Source organism: Hypanus sabinus, chromosome 11 (genome assembly GCF_030144855.1).
Source record: "Hypanus sabinus isolate sHypSab1 chromosome 11, sHypSab1.hap1, whole genome shotgun sequence".
Taxonomy (NCBI): Eukaryota; Metazoa; Chordata; class Chondrichthyes; order Myliobatiformes; family Dasyatidae; genus Hypanus; species Hypanus sabinus.
In genome coordinates this window covers 12713451-12734582 of record NC_082716.1, presented here as the reverse complement: position 1 = coordinate 12734582, position 21132 = coordinate 12713451, and the positions used below count along the sequence as shown (strand labels likewise).

Sequence of the window (21132 nt, the reverse complement as noted above, 5' to 3'; positions counted from 1 at the left end):
AACAGGACCTTAAGGTGAAAAAGAAGACACAATCAGAGACAAGTGCAAAAGATAGTTCACAGTGTTCTATTCCTGAGATTCCAGCTGGGATCAAGAGCCTGATGGTGGTAGGAAAGTAGCTCTTCCTGAACCTGGTGGTCTGGGACTTCGGGTTTCCATACCTCCTACCTGGCGGTGGCAATGAGTGGAAGGCATATCCTGGATTAGAGATGAGCTTATTTGTCATATGTACATTGAAATATATAGTGAAATATATCATTTGTGTCAAATCAAATCAGCGAGGGTTGCGCTGGACAGCCACGAGTGTCATCATGATTCTGCTACCAACATAGCACGCCTACAACCCACTAACCCTAACAGTGTGACTTTGGAATACGGGAGGAAACTGGGGCACCCGGACAAAGCCATAAAGGAGCCCTCAGGAGGCAATGATCATAATATGATAGACTTCATGCTGCAATTTGAGAGGGAGAAGCTAAAGTCAGATGCATCAGTGTTAAAGGGAATTACAGAGGCATAAGAGAAGAGCTGACCAAAGTTAATTGAAAGGGAACACTGACATGAATAACGGCAGAACAGCAGTGGCTGGAGTTTCTGGGAAAAATTCAGAAGGGAGCAGGATAGATACATCCCAAAGTAATATTCTAAAGGCAAAATGATGCAACTGTGGCTAACGAAGGAAGTCAAAAACAAAAGAGAGGACATGCAATACAGCATAAATTTGTGGGAAGTTGAGAGGATTGAAAACATTTAAAAATCAATAGAATGTAACTAAAAAAGCCATAAGGAGAGAAAAGATGAAGCATGAAGGGAAGCTAGCCATTAATAACAAAGGGAATACCAAAAGTTTTTCAGATATATAAAGAGAAACGAGAGTAGGTATCAGACCATTGGAAAATGACGCTGGAGAGAAATGGGGGAACAAGGTAATGGCAGATGAACTGAATAAGTATTTTGCATCAGTCTTAACTGTGGAAGTCGGTGAGTCCAGGACCAGAGGCACAACCTCAGAATAGAGGGGCATCCATTTAGAAGAGAGATGAGGAATTTCTTTAGCCAGAGCGTGGTGAAGCAGTGGAATTCATTGCCATGGGCTACTGTGAAGGCAAGATCATAGGGTGTATGTATAGAGGTTGTTAGGTTCTTGATTAGTCAAGGCATCTAAGATTACAGGGAGGAGGCAGGCGAATAGGGTCGAGAGCGAAAATAAATAGGCCATGATGAAATAGTGGAGCAGGCTTGATGGGCTGAATGGCCTAATTCTGCTTCTATCTCTTATGGAAACCCATGCAGTCACAGGGAAAACATAAAGACCTTACAGACAGCAGTAGGAATCAAACCCCAATCGTACGACTGGCATTGTAAAGTGTTGTCCTAACCACTATGCTACTGTGCTACAAATGGTCCTTAAAGATAGATGCCAGTACCTCAAGGCAACGCTTTCTATAGATGCTGTTAGTAGTAAGGAGGACTGTACCCGTGATGGATCTGGCTGTGCCCATGACTCTCTGCAACCTATTTGTGTTTCTGTGAGTTGAAATTGCTGTGATGCAGCTAGTCAGGATGCTTTCAGCAGTGCATGTGTAAAAATTTGTTCTGCAGTAAAGGTATGCCAAGGTCTGGTGCACGTTCTCCATTGGAAACGGAGTCTGGTACTGTGCTTATAGAGGCAGCTACCTCACGATGAGGCAATCCTTTGTGATCCTTGCCACTGTTGCCTCTAAGCTGCATGGGGACGTGGCCACGTAGGAACTAAAATGCTCCTGTGGACATAGACTTTGTTGCACAGCTGGAATTGGACACATCTGTTTAAAAAAAGTTTATGAAAGTTTTCTTTGTACTGTATTTCATTATAGCTTTCAATGAATAAATCAGAAGTGTTATTTTCCCATTTTCTTTCTATGTATTCATAGTATTCATATTACAAAAAAATACATTTAAAATGCAGTTTTCAGGCTGTGTTTTTTAAAAAAAATTTCCTGCTCAGAGCACTGGTTGGTCTGCAGTAAAAAAAAAGAGAGAACATTGATCCTGACAGTTGATTTCAGTGGTTCATGAGACATAGAAACAGAATTAGGCCATTCAGCCCATTATGTCTGGTCTGCCATTCTGTCATGGCTAATTTACTATCCCTCTCAATCCCATTCTCCTGCCTTTTTCCCCATAACCTTTGACACCCTAACTAATCAGAACCTATCACTCTCTGTTTTAAATATACCCATCGACTTGGCCTCCACAGCTCTCTGGCACAGATTCATCACCCTCTGACTATAGAAATTCCTCCTCATCCCTGTTTGGAAGGGGCGCCCCTGTATTCTGAGGCTATGCCGTCTGGTCTTAGACTCTCCCACTATAGGAAATATCCTCTCTGCACCCGCTCTATCTAGGCCTCTCAATATTTCATATGTTTCGATGAGATTTCCCCCCCCCACCACCTCTTTTTCTTCTAAACTCTGAGACCCTTCAAACACTAATCATATGTTAACCCTTTTGTTTCCAGGATCATTCTTGTGAACCTTATCTGGACCCTCTCAATGCCAGCACGTTTTCTTAGTGAATGGGCCCAAAACTGCTCACATTTCTTCCAAGTGCAGTCTGACTAATGCCTGATAAAGCCTTGTCATTGTAGAACTGGGAAGGGTTAAAAAGCTGTCAGTGCGGCTGGCTCTGAAAGCCATAGCCCGGATGACCACAGCAGGAGCCGCAGATAATGGAACAGATGGAGCAGCGCTCTCAGAAGAGACCCATCGGAAGAGCTGACGAGGGGAGCTCTTTGAGTTCTGTTTTCAGCTGTGATGAGGTGCTACAAACACGGCTGTTTCCGGATAGCCTCTACATGCCAAAGTAGACCAAAATTCTCTTCCACTTTGTGTCGCCTGCTCTGAGGCCAGTAAGATTGGTTTCCTCGGACTCTGATCATTGTAGCTTTCTGTTCTCTCCCTTCTCATCAAAAGCAGTTGAAATCTAATTCTGTTTGACAATTGGAAAGCATTAATGGACTTGGACAAAACTGTCCTCCTTAATGGAAGATCATATTGAAAGGTGACTGGACCAGTAGTTATCTTGGGTAACTGCTGAAGCAATGCCGCAACTTTTCAGTTCTCCAGGCTGGAGGGCACAGCCTGGGAATGCAAGACTCTCTTTTGAACAGAAATGAGGAATCTTTTTAGCCAGACGGCGGTGAATCTGTTGAATTCATTGCCACAGAAGGCTGTGGAGGTCAATTCATTGGTTATATTTAAAGCAGAGGTTGATATATTCTTGATAAGTAAGGTGTCAAAGGTTATGTGGAGAAAGTAGGAGAATGGGGTTGAGAGGAATAATAAATCAGACCTGATGAAATGGCAGAGCAAGCTCAATGGGCCGAATGGCCTAATTCTGCTCCTATGTCTTCTGGTCTTAATCCCAGTACACAGGGTAAGGGAAAAATTGATTTTTTTTTTCTGTGTACTCATCCAGTACGTGATTTGAAACCCAGAGTCTGGAGATCTTGCATTTCATTTTAGCTTTAGGTTTCCTTGTACAATATGTAAACATACTATCACAGCACCAGTGTTCACCGATTGGGGATCAGTTCCCACTGCCACCTGTAAGGAGTTTATACATTCTCCCTGTGACCACTCGTGTTTGCTCCGGTTTCCTCCCACATTCCAAAGACGTACAGCTTGGGGTTAGTAAGTTGTGGACATGGTTTGCTTGTGCCGGAAGTCTGCCCCCATTCCGTTATAGGACTGTGCCAGTCGCAAACAAAACAGCCTTTTTTGTAAAGTACCCCCTTGTTTACTCTGCCAATTCTAATTTTTCTGACCAAAACGTGCCATTTGACACTTCTAGGCTTTGAATTTCATCTGCCTATTCCAGCGGTACCTCATCAAAGTCCAGCACTCAGCACTCTCCTCCACAGCTAGGTAATCCACCATGTTTCAATGAAGACTCCAGCAAATGTTTACAGGTGTACAGTGCAGAGCACAGGGGGGGCTAAGAGGCTGCAGAGGACTTGGCCACCTCCATCACCCCATCATCGAGCTCGTCTTCAGAAATTGGTGCGTCAAGAAGATGGCACACATCATTAAGGACCTTCTCCATCAAGCATCTACCCTCTCTCAGTACGATCATCAAGGAGGAAGTACAAGAGCCTGAAGACCCATACTCAATGTTTTAGGTACAGCTTCTTCCTATTCATCAGATTTCTGAACAGTCAATGAACCCATGAACACTACCTCACTATTTTCACTCTGCTGATTTAATTTATATATATATATTTCTTATTGTAATTTGTAGTATATTTTATGTCTTGCACTGTAGTGCTGCTGCAGAGCGACAAATTTCATGATGTATGTCAGTGATAGTAAACCTGATTCTGTTCTGGCGTTGCTGTTTGTGAGAGTCAGTTGTGCTCGGTTCTTGTCGTCGGTACGTGTATCACAGTGTCGGCTACACTGGAAGTGCTTCACTGGCTTGCGAGGAGGTTCAGGTTGTATAAAGCCCATGAGAGTCGCTATATAAATACTCCTCTGTTCCTTATTGGCTGGCTGGTGGTGTAGTGGCATCAGTGCCGGACTTCGGAGCGAAGGCTCCAGAGTTCGAATCCAGCTGGCTCCCTTGCACACTTTCCGAGCGTTGAGCCAGCAACTCTGCCTCATAAAAACAAGAAAGCCTGCTAACACAATGCTGTCATGTCGGCTTCCCGATGACTCCACTCAGAGTTGAGGGCTTTCTTCTTCTTTTTCTTCTGTTCCTTATTGCAACGCAGAATCAGAAGGAAGTTTATTATCACTGAGATTTGGTGCTTTGTGGCAGCAGAACAGTGAAGATAAGTTTACTGTAAGTTAGAATAAATTAAAAAATGCAAAAGTGGAATATAGTGAGATAGTGTTCATGGGTTCATTGTCCATTCAGAAATCTGATGGCAGAGTGGAAGAAGCTGTTCCTAAATATTGAGGGTTGGTCTTCAGGCTCCTGTACTTCCTCCTTGGTGATAGTAATGAGAAGAGGGCATTCCTCAGTTTTGAGAGTGCTTACTGATGTTTGCTACTTTCCTGAGTCATTGCCTTTTGAAGATGCCCTCGATGGTGGGGAGGCCAGTGCCTATGTTGGAGCTGGCTGAGTTTGCAACCCTCTGCTGCTTTTTCTTTGATCCCGTGCATTGGTGCCTCCATACCAAATGGTGGTGCAACCACTGAAAGTGATTGGGAAGTTGGCGATGTGGACTTTCAACACATTGTGCTTTGTCCTTGCAGGCTCTAGTTGTGCCAGCAGTCGCCAGAACCTGAGCCTCTCCTTGCAGTCGAAGGGATCGCACTCGTACAACACGTACGCATCCGCAGGGCTGCTCAGCAGGTACTCTGGCTCAGTACAGAGCCTATCCTCGGTGAGTCTTTGAATGTTCACCTTCATACCAGTTTAACTTTTTTGTTATATTTTTATATTGTATTTTAGTTATGTGTTTTAAATTAAGACTGAGACAGAGTGTGGTCGAGTGAAGTTCTCCTGCAGGTTCTCCTTGAATATTTTACCTTTCACCCTAAACCTATGACCTTTAGTTCAAGTCTCGCCTGAGCTGAGGGGAAAAAGTGTGGAAGCACTTCTGTACCCCTCAAATCTGTATACCTCTGTAACATCACCCCTCATTTTCCAGCACTCCAGGGAATAAAGTCGTATCTGTAATTTCCTGTCTTTCAGATCTCAAGCCTGGACAACATATGTATAAATTTTCTGTGCATTCTTTCAAACTCATAAATATCTTTCCCTTAGGTAGGTGACCAGATTGTTGGCCTTCATAAATCAGGACACTGACTACAGGAGTTAGGATGTTATGTTGAAGGTTGTATAAGACATTGGTGAGATCGGTAGAGCATTCCACACATCCACCAATCAATGGTATAAAGACCACAGACTGTAGGAGCAGAATTAGGCTATTGGGACCATCGAGTCTGTTCAGCCATTTCATCACGGCTGATCTGTTTTCCCTCTCAACCCCAATCTCCTGCCTTCTCCCTGTAACCTTTCAGTTCTGACTAATAAAGAATCTTATCAACCTCTGCTTGAAATACACCCAACGACCTGGCCTCCACAGCCGGGTGTGGTAACAAACTCCACAGATTCACCACCCTTTGGCTAAAGAAATTCCTCCTCATCTCCCTTCTAAAAGGTTGCCCTCCTATTCTGACCTGCATCCTTCGGTCCTAGACGCGCCCACCACAGGAAACATCCTCTCCACATCCACTCTATCGACACCTTTCAACATTCATTAGATTTCAGTGAGATCCACCCTCATTCTTCTAAACTCCAGCAAGTACAGACCCAGAGCCATCAAATGCACCTCATACAATAATCCATTCATTCCCAGAATCATTCTTGTGAGCCTCCTTTGAACTGTCTCCAATGTTAGCACATCCTTTCTTAGATAACTCCAAACAGGACTCCAAGTGAGGCCTCTCCAATGCTTTATAAAGCCTCAACATTACATCCTTTCTTTCATATTCTAGTCCTCTTGAGATAAATGCTAACATTGCATTTGCCTTCCTCTGCACCCACTCAATCAACAAGTTAACCCTTAGTGAATCCTGCACGAGGACTTCCAAGTCCTTTTGTACCTCCGATTTTTGAATTTTCTCCCCATTTAGAAAGTAGTCTATGTTTTTATTCCTTCTACAAAGTGCATGATTGTACATTTCCCAACACTATTCCAGCTGCCACTTCTTTGTCCATTCTCCTAATCTAAGTCCTTCTGCAGCCTACCTTCTCAATGCTACCTACCCCTCCACCTACCTTTGTATCATCTGCAAGCTTGGCCACAAAGTCATCAATTCTGTCATCCAAATCATTGACCTATAACATGAAAAGAAATGGTCCCAACATAGACCCCTGTGAAACACCACTAGTCACTGGCAGCCAAGCAGAAAAGGCTCCGTTTATTCCCACTCTTTGCCTTCTGCCAATCAGCCAATCCTTTATCCATGCTATTATCTATGAGCTCTTATCTTAAAACCTACCTCTGACATCAGGTCATTCAGCTCATCTAGTCCATGCCAAAATGTTATATTGTCTAGTCCCATTGACCATCACCTGGACCATAACCCTTCACCCACCTCCCATCCATGTACTTATCCAAACTTCTAAATGTTGCAATCAAATTCACCTTCTCCACCTTCACTGGCAGCTCATTCCACCCTTAATCCATGTCTTCTACTTCTAGTCTCACCCAACCTGAGGGGGAAAAAGCCTGCTTTTCAAATCTCTTACTATCTTTCCTTTCAGTTAGTCCTGATGAAGGATCTCGGCCCGAAACATCGACAGTGCTTCTCCCTATAGATGCTGCCTGGCCTGCTATGTTCCACCAGCATTTTGTGTGTGTTGCTTGCATTTACCCTATCTGTATCCCTCAGAATTTTGTACACCTCTGTCAAATCTCTCATTTTCCTACTCTCCTAGGAATAACGTCCTACACTAGTGAAGTTTAAGAGACTACTAGACAGATATATGGAGGAATTTAAGGTTGGGGGTTATATGGGAGGCAGGGTTTAAGAGTCGGCACAACATTGTGGGCCGAAGGGCCTGTACTGTGCTGTACTGTTCTATGTTCTATTCAACTTTCCCTGTGACTTGGATCCTCAAGTCCCAGCAACTTCCTTGTAAATTTTCTCTGAGATTGGCAAGCCAGCCTATTTGGTCCCACAAACAGTGGGTTGAGGTGCTGCCTTGCGGCACCAGTCACCCATATTCAATCCTGACCTTGGGCAGTGTCTGGAGTTTGCATGTTCCCCTTGTGACTGTGTGGGTCTCCTCTGGGTGCTCTGGGTTTTGGGTCCCAAAAGCAGTCAATAGCTTAATTCCCCTTTAAGTTGCCCCGAGTGTGTAGGTGAGTGATGGAACCTGTGGAGGGCATCCAGAGAGAATGAAATGGGTTAAGATAGGACTGGCATTTAAAATATGAAGATGCATGAAGTTGGCGCTGGCAGGGCAGCACATCTGCGTAGTGGTTAGCACAGTGCTTCACAGCGCCTGCTCAAAAATTGATCGGGGTCCAATACCCGCTGCTGTCTGTAAGGAGTTTGTATGTTCTCTCCGTGACCACGTGGGTTACCTCCCAAATTCCTAACATGTATTGTTAGGGTTAGTAAGTTATGGGCATGGCGACATTTGTGGGCTGCCCCCAGCATGTCCTCGGATGTGTTGGCCATTGACGTGAACATATTTCGCTGTATATTTCAATGTGCACGTGGCAAATAAAGCTAATCTTTGGATGAAGTGGAGTAGGAGTCTGTGATCACACTCTGCTGGTGTTAGTTGAGGGAAACATAGTGTGCTTGAGTGTTTGGAGGATTCTTCATGAGCTTGTCCTTTTACCCAGGCCCAGAGTGTGAACTCTTCCCAGAGCTGTCTGTGCGCTGGTTCGAACCTATGGGACAAGGTTGCTGAAGACAACGAAATCAATCTGATCAATGTGCCAGTGACCACTCCTGAAAACCTGTACCTGATGGGTGAGTACTGCAAACGTGGAGGCCTGTAATCGGTCCGTGAAGGTGGAAGTTAAGATGAAGAGATGGAAAGAAAGAACTTGCATTTCTAGTCACACCTTTGAGGGCGCAGCCAATGATAGACTTCCAAAGCAGCACACACACACGATGCTGGAGGAACTTAGCAGGTCAGGCAGCATCTGTGGAGGGGAATAAACACTCAGCAATTTAGCTCGAGATCCTTCATCTGGACTGGGAAGGAAGGGGACAGAAACCAGAATAAAATATTGGGGTGAAGTGAATGAATACAGATGCTAGGTGAGACCAAGTGAGGGGTAAGTGGGTGGGGAAAGGGAGTGAAGCTTTGAGGTGATAGATGGTAAAGGGCTGAAGAAGAAAGAATCTGGTAGTGGAGAGTGGATCATGGAAGAAACACCTTGTAGTGACAGGTGCTATAGTTTGTCGTCTTTCTCACATTAGTGAGCGGTAAGATAACAGCGAGGTTACAGTGCCAATGATTGGGGTTCAGTTTCCGCCATTGTCTGTAAGGAATTTGTATGTTCTTCCTGTGATCGTGTGGGTTTCCTCCAGGTGCTCCGGTTTTCTCCCACTGGCCAAAGACATAAACATCACACGCACACGCACCCCAGGAAGAGCTCAGCAGGCCAGGCAGCTTCCATGGAAAAGAGTAAACAGTCGACATTTGGGGCCAAGACCCTTCATCAGGACTGGCGGGAGATAAAAAAGTTAGAGTAAGAAGGTGGGGGGGGGGGGGGAGTAAGGACAAGGTGGTAGGTGATGGGTGAAACCGGAAGTGATGAAGGGTCCCGGACCGAAACGTCGCCTTTTCCACAGATGCTGGCTGGCCTGCTGAGTTCCTCCTTGTTGGTTAGTGGGTTATTTAATTACATGGTGTTAATAGTCGGCAAGGGCTCATCAGCCCGGAAGTGACTGTTACCATGCTGTATCTCTGGATAAATAAAACCTGTCAACTTCCACCTCAGTTGGCCTCTGGAGACGTTGGCAATAGATTCCACAGATTCTCTCAAGCACGTACAAGTTAGGATTATTAAGACGTGGACATGCTGTTTTGGGTCCAGAAGCCTGGTGGCGCATCCTCGCCTCTGTTGGTCATTGAAGCAAACAACACCTTTCACTGTATGTTTCGATGTACGTGTGACAAATAAAGTTTATCTTTGTCAGTTTCTCTACTTAGCTTGGTAACAACCCTTTTAGGCCCAATGAGCCTGTGCTGCCCAGTAAAGTATTACATTAACCACAATGTTACTGTCTTGGTGCTTTCATTTCATTCGGCGTGGTGTTGTGGCTGTGGCTGTGGCTGATGCAGCTCTGTCTGACTCTCTTGTGACAGGGATGGAGCTGTTCGAGGAGGCACTCCAGCGGTGGGAGCAGGCCCTGAGCTTCCGCAGCCGGCAGGCAGAGGACGAGGTGAACTGCTCCTCGGTCAAATTGGGAGCAGGAGATGCAATCGCGGAAGAAACGGTGGAGGTAGGTTCCAGCATGGCAACATGAAAAACTGGCTCTGTGTATCAAGGGCACAGAGCAAGGTGCCTGTCACAATCCTGCCAAAGGACGTAAAAGCAAAGATGTCATTGTTGTTGTTCAGTCGTTAAGTGGAGTCTGACTCTTTGTGACCTCACGGACTCCTGCACACTAAGCCTTCTTGTTGGAAACTGCTTCTCTATAAGATCCCCCAAAGTCATACGCATTCTCTGAGTAATATTATCTATCCATTGTCGCCTCTGTCATCCTCTCCTTCTTTTACCTTCTGTTTTACCTAACAAGGAGTCTTCTCCAAGGAATCCTGTCACCTCATGATGTGGCCAAAGTATTTGAGCTTTTGTCTCATAATCAACCCTCCGAGAGAGCAGTCTGGCTGCACTTCTTGAAGTATTGACTTCTTGGATCTTCTTGCTGTTCAACGAACTCTTAACACTTTCCTCCAGCATCCAAGTTCAAAGGTGTCGACTCTTTTGTATTCAGCCTTGCTAATAGTCCAGGTCTCACAGCCATACATCACAACAGGAAGGGTGTAATACTGAGGCTTTAGAAGGCATTGGTCAGACCACAGTTGGAGTACTGAGAGCAGTTTTGGTTCCCAATAAGATGTGCTGGTATTGGAGAGTGTCCAGCGGAGGTTCTGGGCCTGTCCTCACTGGACACGAGATTCTGCAGATGGTTGAAATCCACACACAAACTGCTGGAGGAACTCAGCAGCTCAGGCAGCAATTATAGAAGGGGTTAAACAGTTGATGTTTCAGGCAGAGACCTTTCATCACGACCTGATCAACCAAGTCCTGATAAACTCTCGGCCTGGAACGTCGACTGTTTGTTCCTTTCTGTAGATCTGCTGAGGTCCTCCAGCATTTTGTATGTGTTTCTTGTACTTGGAGTTTACCAGAAAGATTGGGGTGGATATCATTGAAAACCTATCGAGTATTAAAATGCCGAGATAGAGTGAATGGATGCTGAGAGAATGTTTCCTGTAGTGGGGAAGTCTTGGATCAGAGGGCACAGCATCAGAATAGAGGGATGTCCCTTTAGAACAGAGCTGAGGAGGAATTGCTTTAGCCAGAGGCTGGTGGATCTGTGGAATCCATTGCCACAGATGGCTGAGGAGACAAGTCATTGGGTTACAGGGAGAGGGCAGAGATTGGGGTTCAGAGGGAAAATATATCAGCCATGATGGAATAGCGGTGCAAACCCGATGGGCTGAATGACCTAATTCTGCTCCTATGGTCATACAGTCTTCTGGTCAAAGGTGTAATGTTAAAGTGCAGTCAGTCATACAGCATAGAAATGGGTTCTTCATCCTGACTGGTCAATGCCAAACAAACTGCCCATTCAACACTCACATTTGCCCTATTTCCCTCCTAAACTATTCCTGTATGTTTTTGTCCTGTATGTACATGCTAGTCCAAGACACAGGCTTCATCAACCAACTCAATATTTTGCATTTATTTGAATGTAAGCAGGAAGTTAGGCTGCAGTTGGCTCTCTCACAATAAAATATAGAAGCGTAAAGCAGAGTGCAGGTCCCTTGGCCCACAATATTGTGCCAACCTTTTAACCCATTCCAAGATCAATCTAATCCTTCCCTCCAACATAGCCCTCCATTTTTCTTTCATCCATGTGCTAATCTCTCTTAAATACTCATAAGACATAGAAGCAGAATTAGGCCATTCAGCCCATTGAGTCTGCGCCACCATTCCATCGTGGCTGATCTCGGATCCCACTTGACCCCACACACCTGCCTTCTCACCATGTTCTTTGCCCTGACTGACCAGGAAACGATCAGCTTCAGCTTTAGATATACCAGCGGACTTGGCCTCCACCACAGTCTGTGGCAGAGCATTTCACAGATATATTACTCTCTGTACCTAATCCTCCTCACCTCTGTTCGAAAAGGTTGCTCTTCAATTTTGAGGCTGTGCTCTCTAGTTCTGGTAATCCCCACCATAGGAACCAGCCTCTCCACATCATCATCTAATCCTTTCAACGTTAGGTAGGTTTCAATGAGATCCCCCCACATAGGTCTAAATTCCACTTGAGTACAGGCCCAAAGCTGCCAAACACTCCTCATGTGTTAATCCCTTCATTCCTGGAATCATCCTCATGAACCTCTTCTGGACTCTGTCCAATGACAGCACATCCTTTCTGAGATATGGGGCCCAAAACTGTTGACAATACTCCAAGTGAGGCCTGACTAATTTCCTATAAAGACTCAGCAGTATTTTCTTGCTTTTATATTTTATTCCCCTTGAAATAAATGCCAACATTGTATTTGCCTTCTTTACCACAGACTCAACCTGTGAATTAATCTTCTGCGAGTCATGCATAAGGACTTCCAAGTCCCTCAGCACCTCTGCTGTTTGAATTTTCTTCCGAATTAGATAATAGTCTGCACTATTGTTCCTTTTACCAAAATGCATTATCATAATTTCCCAATACGGTATTCCATCTGCCCTTTCTTCCAATTTGTCCAGGTCCTGCTGCAGTTGCAGCACTACTTCAGCACTACCTGCCCCTCCACCGATCCTTGTATCATCTACAAACTTTGCTGCAAAATCATCAGTTCCATTAGTTATATCATTGAGAAACAATATGAGAAGTAGCAGTCCCAAAACTGACCCCTGCAGAACACCACTAGTCATTGGCAGCCAATCAGAAAAGGCCCTCTTTATTTCTGCTCGCTGCCTCCTGCCGTTCTGTTATCTATGCCAGTATCTTTCCTGTAATGCCATAGTATTTTATCTTGTTAAGCAGCCTTGAGTGTGCACCTTATCAAACTCCTTCTGAAAATCCAAGTAAATGACATCCACTGCCTCTCCATTGTCCACCCTGCTTGTTCTTTCCTTGAAGAATTCTTAACGGATTTGTAGGCAAGATTTCCCTTTACAGAAACCATACTGACTTTGGCTTACTTTATCATTAGTCTCCAAGTACCCCGAAACCTCATCCTTAATAATAGATTGCAACACTTTCCCAACCACTGCGGTTAGGCTAACTGGCCTTTCTTTTGCCATCCTCCCTTCTTAAAAGAGTGGAGTGACGTTTGTAATTTTCCATTTCTCCATGATTATGCCAGAATCAAGTGATTCTTGAAAGATCATGACCAATGCAATTGTTAACTCTTCAGCTTCCTCTCTCAGGACTTAGGGATGTAGTCCATCTGGACCAGGTGACTTATCTACCTTAAGACCTTGCAGTTTGCTCTGTACTTTTTCCTTTGTAATAGTAATGGCACTCACTTCTGCTCACTGACACTCGTGGACCTCTGGCACACTGCGAGTGTCTTCCACAGTGAAGGCTGATGCAAATTACACATTAAGTTCATCTGCCATTTCTTTGTCCCCCATTACTACCTCACTAACATCATTTTCTAGTGGTCCAATATCAACTTTCACCTCCCTTTTACGCTTTATATAACTGAAATAACTTTTGGTGTGCCGCCTTGTATTATTGGCTAGTTTGCCCTCATACTGCAGCGTTTCCCTTCTCAATAGCATTTTTATTTGCTTTTTGTTGGATTTTAAAAGCTTCCCAATCATCCAGCTTCCCACTCACTTTTGCAACCTTATATGCCCTTTGGCTTTTGTGTAGTTCATAACTTCTCTTGTCAGCCACGGTTGCCTATCCCTACCATTTGAGGACTACTTCTGTGGGACATATCTACCCTGCGCCTTCTCAGAAACTTCAGCCGCTTCTGTGCCGTCATCCTCGCCAGTAATCCCCACCCATCCACCTGGGCAAACTCCTCCCTCATGCCTCTGTAATCCCCTTTATTCTATTGCGGAACTGATACATGTGACTTGTGCTTCTCCCTCTCGAATTGCAGTATGAATTCGATCATATTATGATCACATGGCTCCTAAGGGTCCCTATACATTAAGCTCTCCATTTTTATTAAGATCTGGGTTAATACGCAACACCCATTCTAAGATGGCCTTAGCCCTGAGTGGGCTCAAGCTCCTCTAAACTGTTCTGTAGGCATTCAACAAATTTCCTCTCTTGTGATCAGACACCTGCCTGATTTTCCCAATCCCATTGCATATTGAAGTCCACCATTACAATTGTCTCATTACCCTTACTAGCTCCCTTTGCAATCTCAACCCTTCATCTTGACTACTACTTGGAGACCTTTATATGATTCCCACAATGGTACTTTTTTTTACCCTTGCAGTTTCTTAACTCCACCCACAAAGATTCGATGTTCTCAGACCCTATGTCACCTCTTTCTAAAGATGTAATTCCATCTCTTACCAACAGAGCCACACCACGGCCTATGCCTTCATGCCTGTCCTTTCGATACAAAGTATTTCATTTGATGTTAAGCTCCCCACTATGGTCTTCTTTCAGTCTCGACTCAATGATGCCCACACGTCATGCTGACGATTTTTAATTGCGCCACAAATTTGTCCACCTTATTTCAAATGCTACGCGCATTTAAGTGCTGCACCTTCAGTCCTGCATTCTTCACCCTTTTGAATTAACTCTTTGCACTGTCTGCATTTGTACACAGTCGTTAGCTTGTCCTTCCTTACGTTCATGTTGTGCTCGTCATGTACTTGTAAAGTTGCTGGCTCATCCTCAACTCTATCATGGTGGTTCCCATCTCCCTGTCATAATTAGTTTAACCACTCCCAGCAGCTCTAGTAAATCTGCCTGCAAGAATATTAGTCCCCCTCAGATCCCCCATCCCTTTTGTACAAGTCCCACCTGCCCAGAAGAGGTTCCGATGATCCAGAAATCTGAATCCCTTCCCCCGCTCCAATTCTTCAGCCACACATTTATCTGTCTCCTCATTCCATTCTTATCCTCACTGTCACATGGCATAGGCAGCAATCCTGAAATCACCACCCTTGAGGTCCTGCTTCTCAGCTTCCTTCCTAACTCTCTGTATTCTGTTTTCAGGACCTCCTCCCTTTTTCTACCTATGCCATTGGTACCAATATGTAGCACAACTTCTGACTGCTCACCCTCCCTTTTCAGGATATTGTGGACGTATTCTGAAACATCGTGGACCCTGGTACCTGGGAGGCAGACTACCATCTGTGTTTCTTTTTCCCGTCCACAGAATTGCCTGTCTGTTCCCCCTAACTATAGAGTCCCCTATTACTGCCACCATTGTCTGTAGTTCCCTATCCTTCTGAGCCACAGGGCCAGGCTCTGTGTCAGAGGCACGCCCGCTGCTGCTTCCTCCAGGTAGGATCTATGCCTTCCCTCTCTGCCCCCCCCCCCCCCCCCCAAAAGCGCTCAAAATGGAGTACTTTTTGTTGAGAGAGGCAGGCTCAGGGGTGCTCTCCACTATCTGACGTTCACCCTGCCCTCTCCTGATAGATACCTATTTACCTGTCTCCTGTAGCTCCTGTCTATCATCTCTTTGCGTTCCTTACCAAGCCGAAGGTCATCGAGGGGCAGCTCCTGTTCCTTAACACAATTTCAAAGGAGCTGCATCTCGTGCAGATGTGGCCATCTGGGAGGCTGTAATCTCCTGGAAGTCCCACATCGGACACCCAGAACAGGACACTGGCCCTGACATATTGCCTAGTCTTTCAAGAGTTAAATTACAAAAAAGAAATAAGGAATGAACTGACAAACTTGCCTTGCCCCCGCATGTTCTCATAGAAGCCCTGTTGAGGCAAATCCTTACTACTCTGACTCAGGCCACTTTAACAAGGATTGCTTTGCTGGATGGTACCCCTCTTTTCTGGAGACTGGGTTTTTAAAGCTCTTTGCTGGACTTGCATGGGAGCACTTGTACTGCATCTGTGACATACTCCAATCAAAGACTAATGTATTTGTTGGAAATATCCCTCATGTATCTGTGTCTGACAGCGCCAGCATGCATTCCACTCTGTTTTTTAAAAAAAAACTTAACTTGACATTCCCCCCCCCCCCCCCCATATACTTTCCTTCAACCAAGTTAAAAGTATGCCCTCTCATTTTAGCAATCACTGGCATTCGAAGACTTCCCACCTCTGTATTCCATCTGTGGAATGCTTCCCTACACCATGCTCCATCTGCCGTACGCTTCCATACACTGCATTCCATTTGTCACGAGCGTCCCTGCATGGCGTTCTGCCTACTGCACGTGTTGCACCTACCCCTCCCGTACCTGCGCCATAAACAGTGTGTTTGAGATTCTCTTTATAATCTGATGGTTCTCGCCCCACATAGGACATCATCAGTGTAGAGTTCATACACAAGCTGGAGTCATTGCTGCAGCGAGCTTATCGACTGCAGGAGGAGTTTCAGGCTACTCTGGGAGCACCCGACCCAGCTTCTCTGGCGAATGACATTGGTGAGTCTACAGTGGCATGTCTTACTGCTTCTCCCTGCTTGCCTGATCAAGATGGTAGTAAATCATTGATACAATGCTTCCCAAGATAGTATTGAATCATACAATGCACCCAAGTAGCAGCACCATCCCCAACCCTCATCTCCCCATACCACCTTCCTCAGAAAGCAAAACCAAGCAACATAATTGGCAGCAAGATTTTGGTTCAGGAACAGCAGGTTCAAGATTGTTTATTGTCATTCATCAGTACACATGAGTGTAAAAAAGAACAAAATGATTGTTACCCTAGATCTGATGCAACTTAAAACACTAAGTATAACGAGTGCAATAAAAAAGACAATAAATATTAATATATAAAATTAACTTGTATACATAGACTGATTGCATGTCCATAAAGTGACTCAAGGCACAGGAGTGTCTGTACACAAGGTGACTGATGGGAAATGGTAAAGTGGTGGGGGTGGGGTGGATTAATGACTGGAGTTGTTCAGCCCAGTGGCACGGGGGAAGTAACTGTTTTTGGGGTCTGGTGGTCTTACCGTGGCTATTGCCTAGCATCTTCCCTGATAGGAGTAGGACATACAGGAACTGTTACTTATCTTCCACAATCAGGCTTCTGAACCAGTGTGGATAACTTCATTTCCCTCACCTCTCAACTGAGTCCACAACCTATACACTCACTTTCAAGGACTCTACAACTCTCGTCCTCTGTATTATGTATTTACTTATTTATTTTTGATTTGAACAGCTTGTCCTCTTTTGCATATTGGTTGTTTGCCCGTGTTTGTATGTAGTTTTTCATTGATTCTATAGTTTTTCTTTGTTTTACTGTGAATGCCTGCAAGAAAGGTAGTATATGACATGCATGTACTGTGATTATCAATTTACTTTGAACTTTGAATATTTGCAACTGGTATCCCAGTTTGTTCTTCGATTTTTTTTTCTCTCTGTCTCTCTCATCCGTCAGCTTATTCAACACTAGGTTTAGATTTTGCTGAGATTCAGAAATATGAATAAATCAGAATGGCGATTTCATCTTTGGGGCTGCTGAATTCTCTACCCTGGAGACTTTGGGGGCAGAGACGTTGGATATAGTCAAGGACAAAGTAGATAGATATCCGAGCTGCAGGGGAATCGCAGGTAATTGGGTGTTGCCTGTTGCAGCTACCCAGGAGAGGAGACCAGTTGGTGTGAGAGGGAGCAGAGGCCTCTATGGGCACGCTGTCATCTGTACTGGGTCAGGGATTGGCCTCTCCTGTTGGTGCTGCCAGTCAGTGCTCGCTCGGTGGAAAACAAGCTGGACTGGGATAACATCCTATGTAACATCAACCTGCAGGCCAAACCATTCAGGGACTTAGACCATAGATCTTTATGTGCTGTGTGCTGTTGGTACTGGGTTTTGCACCTTGGCCCCAGAGGAAGACTGTCTCATTTGGCTATATTCAAGTGTGGCTGAATGGCAATTAAACTTGAACTTGAGCCGTTGGTAGGCACCCAGTGGCACAGGTAGTAGAGGCACTGCATTGCGGTTCCGATGACCTAGGTTCAGTTCTAACATGGTGTGCTTTCTGCGCGGAGTTTGCATGTTCTTCTGGGTTTCTCCCAGGTACTTCACTTTCCTCCCATATCCCAAAGACAAGGATATTGATGGGTTAGTTGGCCATTGTAAATCGACCCTAGTGGGTGGGCAACGGGTAGAATTTGGAGTTAGTTTGTGAGACTGTGTGCAGAATAAAATGGGACGAGTGGAGAATGGGCGTAAATGGGTGGTTTAGGGACAGTATAGATATGGTGGGCCGAAGGGCCTTGTTCTGTGCTCTATCTCTCTATGACTATGACTCCAAGATCTGATCATCCATCGCTGTGGAAAAGCTATCTTGCAAAGCCACATTCACCCCTCCACCCACTGGAGCAGTACCCCAATGATGGCAATCCGCCATTTTGATAATGATATTTATGTAATTATATTGAAATGTTGATATTGATAATCATATTGGGGATTATTAAGCACATTAAATACCATTATGGGATTCGCTGTTTCATTGGATAGACCGATGGCGGGGGAGCTGCATGGCCTCGGTTGTTATGCCGTCCAGGCCCTTGTGCCTCAGGGTTGCCTGTTGCCACTTGCCAGGGAAGGAGATGCTGGAGCTGGCTGTGTGCTGCTGGATTCTGTACTGGTTTGGGTACTGTACACTCCTGTCAATGCTGCTCTCCAGTGTTGGCTCGCTGGAAGGCGAGCTCGATTGTGTTTGTCTGCGGTTGCACTTGCAGTGGATGTGGAACTGCCACAGGCTTGCCGAAACGTGGCCCCAGGACATCATCCTTGCACCATCAATCTGCAGACACTCAGGGGTTTGGGCTACATTATTACATTATTATAATATTATTATTTTTTGTAACTTACGTTTTTTCTGCTATTGTAATTATACGTGCTGTGTAGGACTGTTGATGTTGTGCAACTTGGCCCCAGAGGAACATTGTTTCATTTGGCTGCATTATGCTATGTATGGTTGAATGGCAATCTCACTTAAGGGAGTTAACTTAACTTAACTCAGCTGACTACCGAGGTCAGAAAAAAAGCAAAATACTGCAGATGCTGACAGTTCAAAAGTTGTTGAAAGTGTTGAAAGTGTTCATTGGGCACATGACAATTGCTTGGGGCAAAACAGAGGTGACGTTTCTAGCTGGTGTTCTTCCACCAGGTTCCTCACTGTGGGATCTTGCTATGCAACATGAGCAAGCCACCCTCAGCTCTGAACGTGCTTTCCTCCCACATCCCAAAGACATGTGGGCTGAGAGGTTAGTTGGTCAATTAGAGTTAAATTTATTTAACTCCATTGGTACCACAATCCTTGATGGTTGAACCAACCATGGCCCATCAATGCAAGGTCCGGGCGTTTCCCAGGATGCCTGAGCTCCAGAACTTCAATAGCGGCTGTTCATTAGATGTACCTCCCCGTGAGTGATTTTATTTGGGTTTTTAGGAGGGCGCAGTCTGCAGGTCACCAGAGGGCAGCAGTGACCCTTCTGTCTCAGCACTGAATGGTGCCTTGTTGCTGGAGAAGTGGGGCTGGGAGCAGGACCTATGTTTAGGTGACTGTAATGTGCCCTGCACTCCTCCCCATCACCTGCTATTTTAGCTCAGCTGACGGGCTGAAGGTCGGATGTCCTGTGCGCTGCAGAGACTGAATCAGGTTTTATTACTCATGGCTGTGTGATGAAGGCCCCAGCTCCCACCCTGTCAGGTTTAATATTTTTCATTCTTTCCAAGTGAACTAAATTGCAGCTTAGTGAGAAAATTACTTCAGATTCAGGTCAGTTTATTATCATACACACCAGGGTGCAATGAAATTCCGTGCTCATGTGAAATAGTAGTATGTACTGTATTGTACAAACGTCTTGGGTACCCTAGCTATAGGGTGCCTAAGAGTTTTGCACAGTATTGTACGGTAATAATAAATGGAACAAGTCATATTCACATTTAATACTCATTCAACCGTACATGAGTACCCAAATGAAGCAGCTTAACCTTTTGGCCCAAGGTGTAAAGTACAGTACCAGCAGTTGTACACAGCACAAAGCTAATGGAGCACATACAATTACAATAGCAGAAAAACATGCAGTCACACACAGAGAAAAAAAATTAGTAATGTAGCCCAAGTCCCTGAGAGTCTTATCCTGTACATTGATGGTACTTGGGATGTTGTTGGAAAGAAGACACCTACCGCGGTCCAATCATTACACACTAGCTCAGCTGCAGGTGAACGCAGTCCACTGAGCAAACACTGGAGAGCAGCACCGACAGGACGGGCCTGTCCCAAACCCCACCCCTAGGATGGATGCCACGCCACACCACCTCTGGCATCTCCTCCCCTGGACAGCTGCGCAGGCGACCCTGCGGCATGAGGGTCTGGTCTGCGCTACAACCCAGGCATTGCAGCTCCCCTGCTGTCAGACCTGCCAATGAGCCAGTGAACTGGACTTGCAGTTTTCTACATTATCAATGTCGAAGAAAATCATTCCAGAAAATCACTGGCCCCATTTGTTAGACTGCGCACCGACTCCGAGGCAACATGGCCCAGCTCCTCTGCTATTGAGGAACTCGCTGATGGGGTAGACCTGCTGTAATTGATGTTCTCAATATTCAGCAGTGTCTTGTGATCATAAAAAAAGATGTGAAGGAAGAATAATTCTACCTTTGATTGGATCCAGAGAGGCTGCTGTGGGTGTGCATGCCACCATCTTACCAGAGGTCAGTGTGGGCAAAACAGCAGAATGGTGCAAAGATAGTAGTATAAAACGAATTACTGAAGTGACAAGAATGGAAGAGGTAGAATTAGAGTCTGAAAACATGGAAAAACAACTGGCAAAGGATGTGAAAGCAGCGGGGAAGAAGCTGTTTTTGAGCTGGGTCGTCTGGGTTTTCAAGCTCCTGTATCCTCTCTGTATGTCAGTGATAACAAATCTGATTCTGAATTGCTTCAGAATATTAAAATTCTGCAATGCAGAACAGCTTGGTGAAGGGATTGAGTCAGGGATGGTAGACTGTGGAATTAATGTGTCAGACAATCTGTCTCTGCTTTGTGTGGGAGAGATTGTAATAAAAGGACAAAAAAAAATCCTGAAAATAGGTTCCAGAATGTTCTAGCAATGATGTCAGAGGGAAAATCTTATCAATAGGTTGGAATAATTTCCTGTAGGAAACTGTTTCATCCAGATAATCTCTAGATCTCTTGGCAGAAGGGGACAGAATCTATCGCCCACTGTACTCATTCCAATAACCCTCATTTGCATTAGCCAATGGAGGTGGTGCCAGTGGGTAGTAATGATCACACTGCGACCCTATCT

At 45.1% G+C, this 21132-nt stretch overlaps 1 protein-coding gene across 8 annotated transcripts in view; it reads left to right on the top strand.

Moving 5' to 3' along the window:
• miga1 (mitoguardin 1) overlaps nt 1–21132 on the top strand; it is a 180542-nt gene that overhangs the window by 17103 nt on the left and 142307 nt on the right. For all 8 annotated transcript variants that reach the window (XM_059983781.1, XM_059983783.1, XM_059983784.1 and 5 more), the window contains exons 4-7: nt 5241–5371; nt 8354–8483; nt 9832–9968; nt 16161–16284. In XM_059983781.1, the coding sequence (XP_059839764.1) occupies nt 5241–5371; nt 8354–8483; nt 9832–9968; nt 16161–16284 (522 nt within the window). The remainder of the gene's footprint in view (nt 1–5240; nt 5372–8353; nt 8484–9831; nt 9969–16160; nt 16285–21132) is intronic.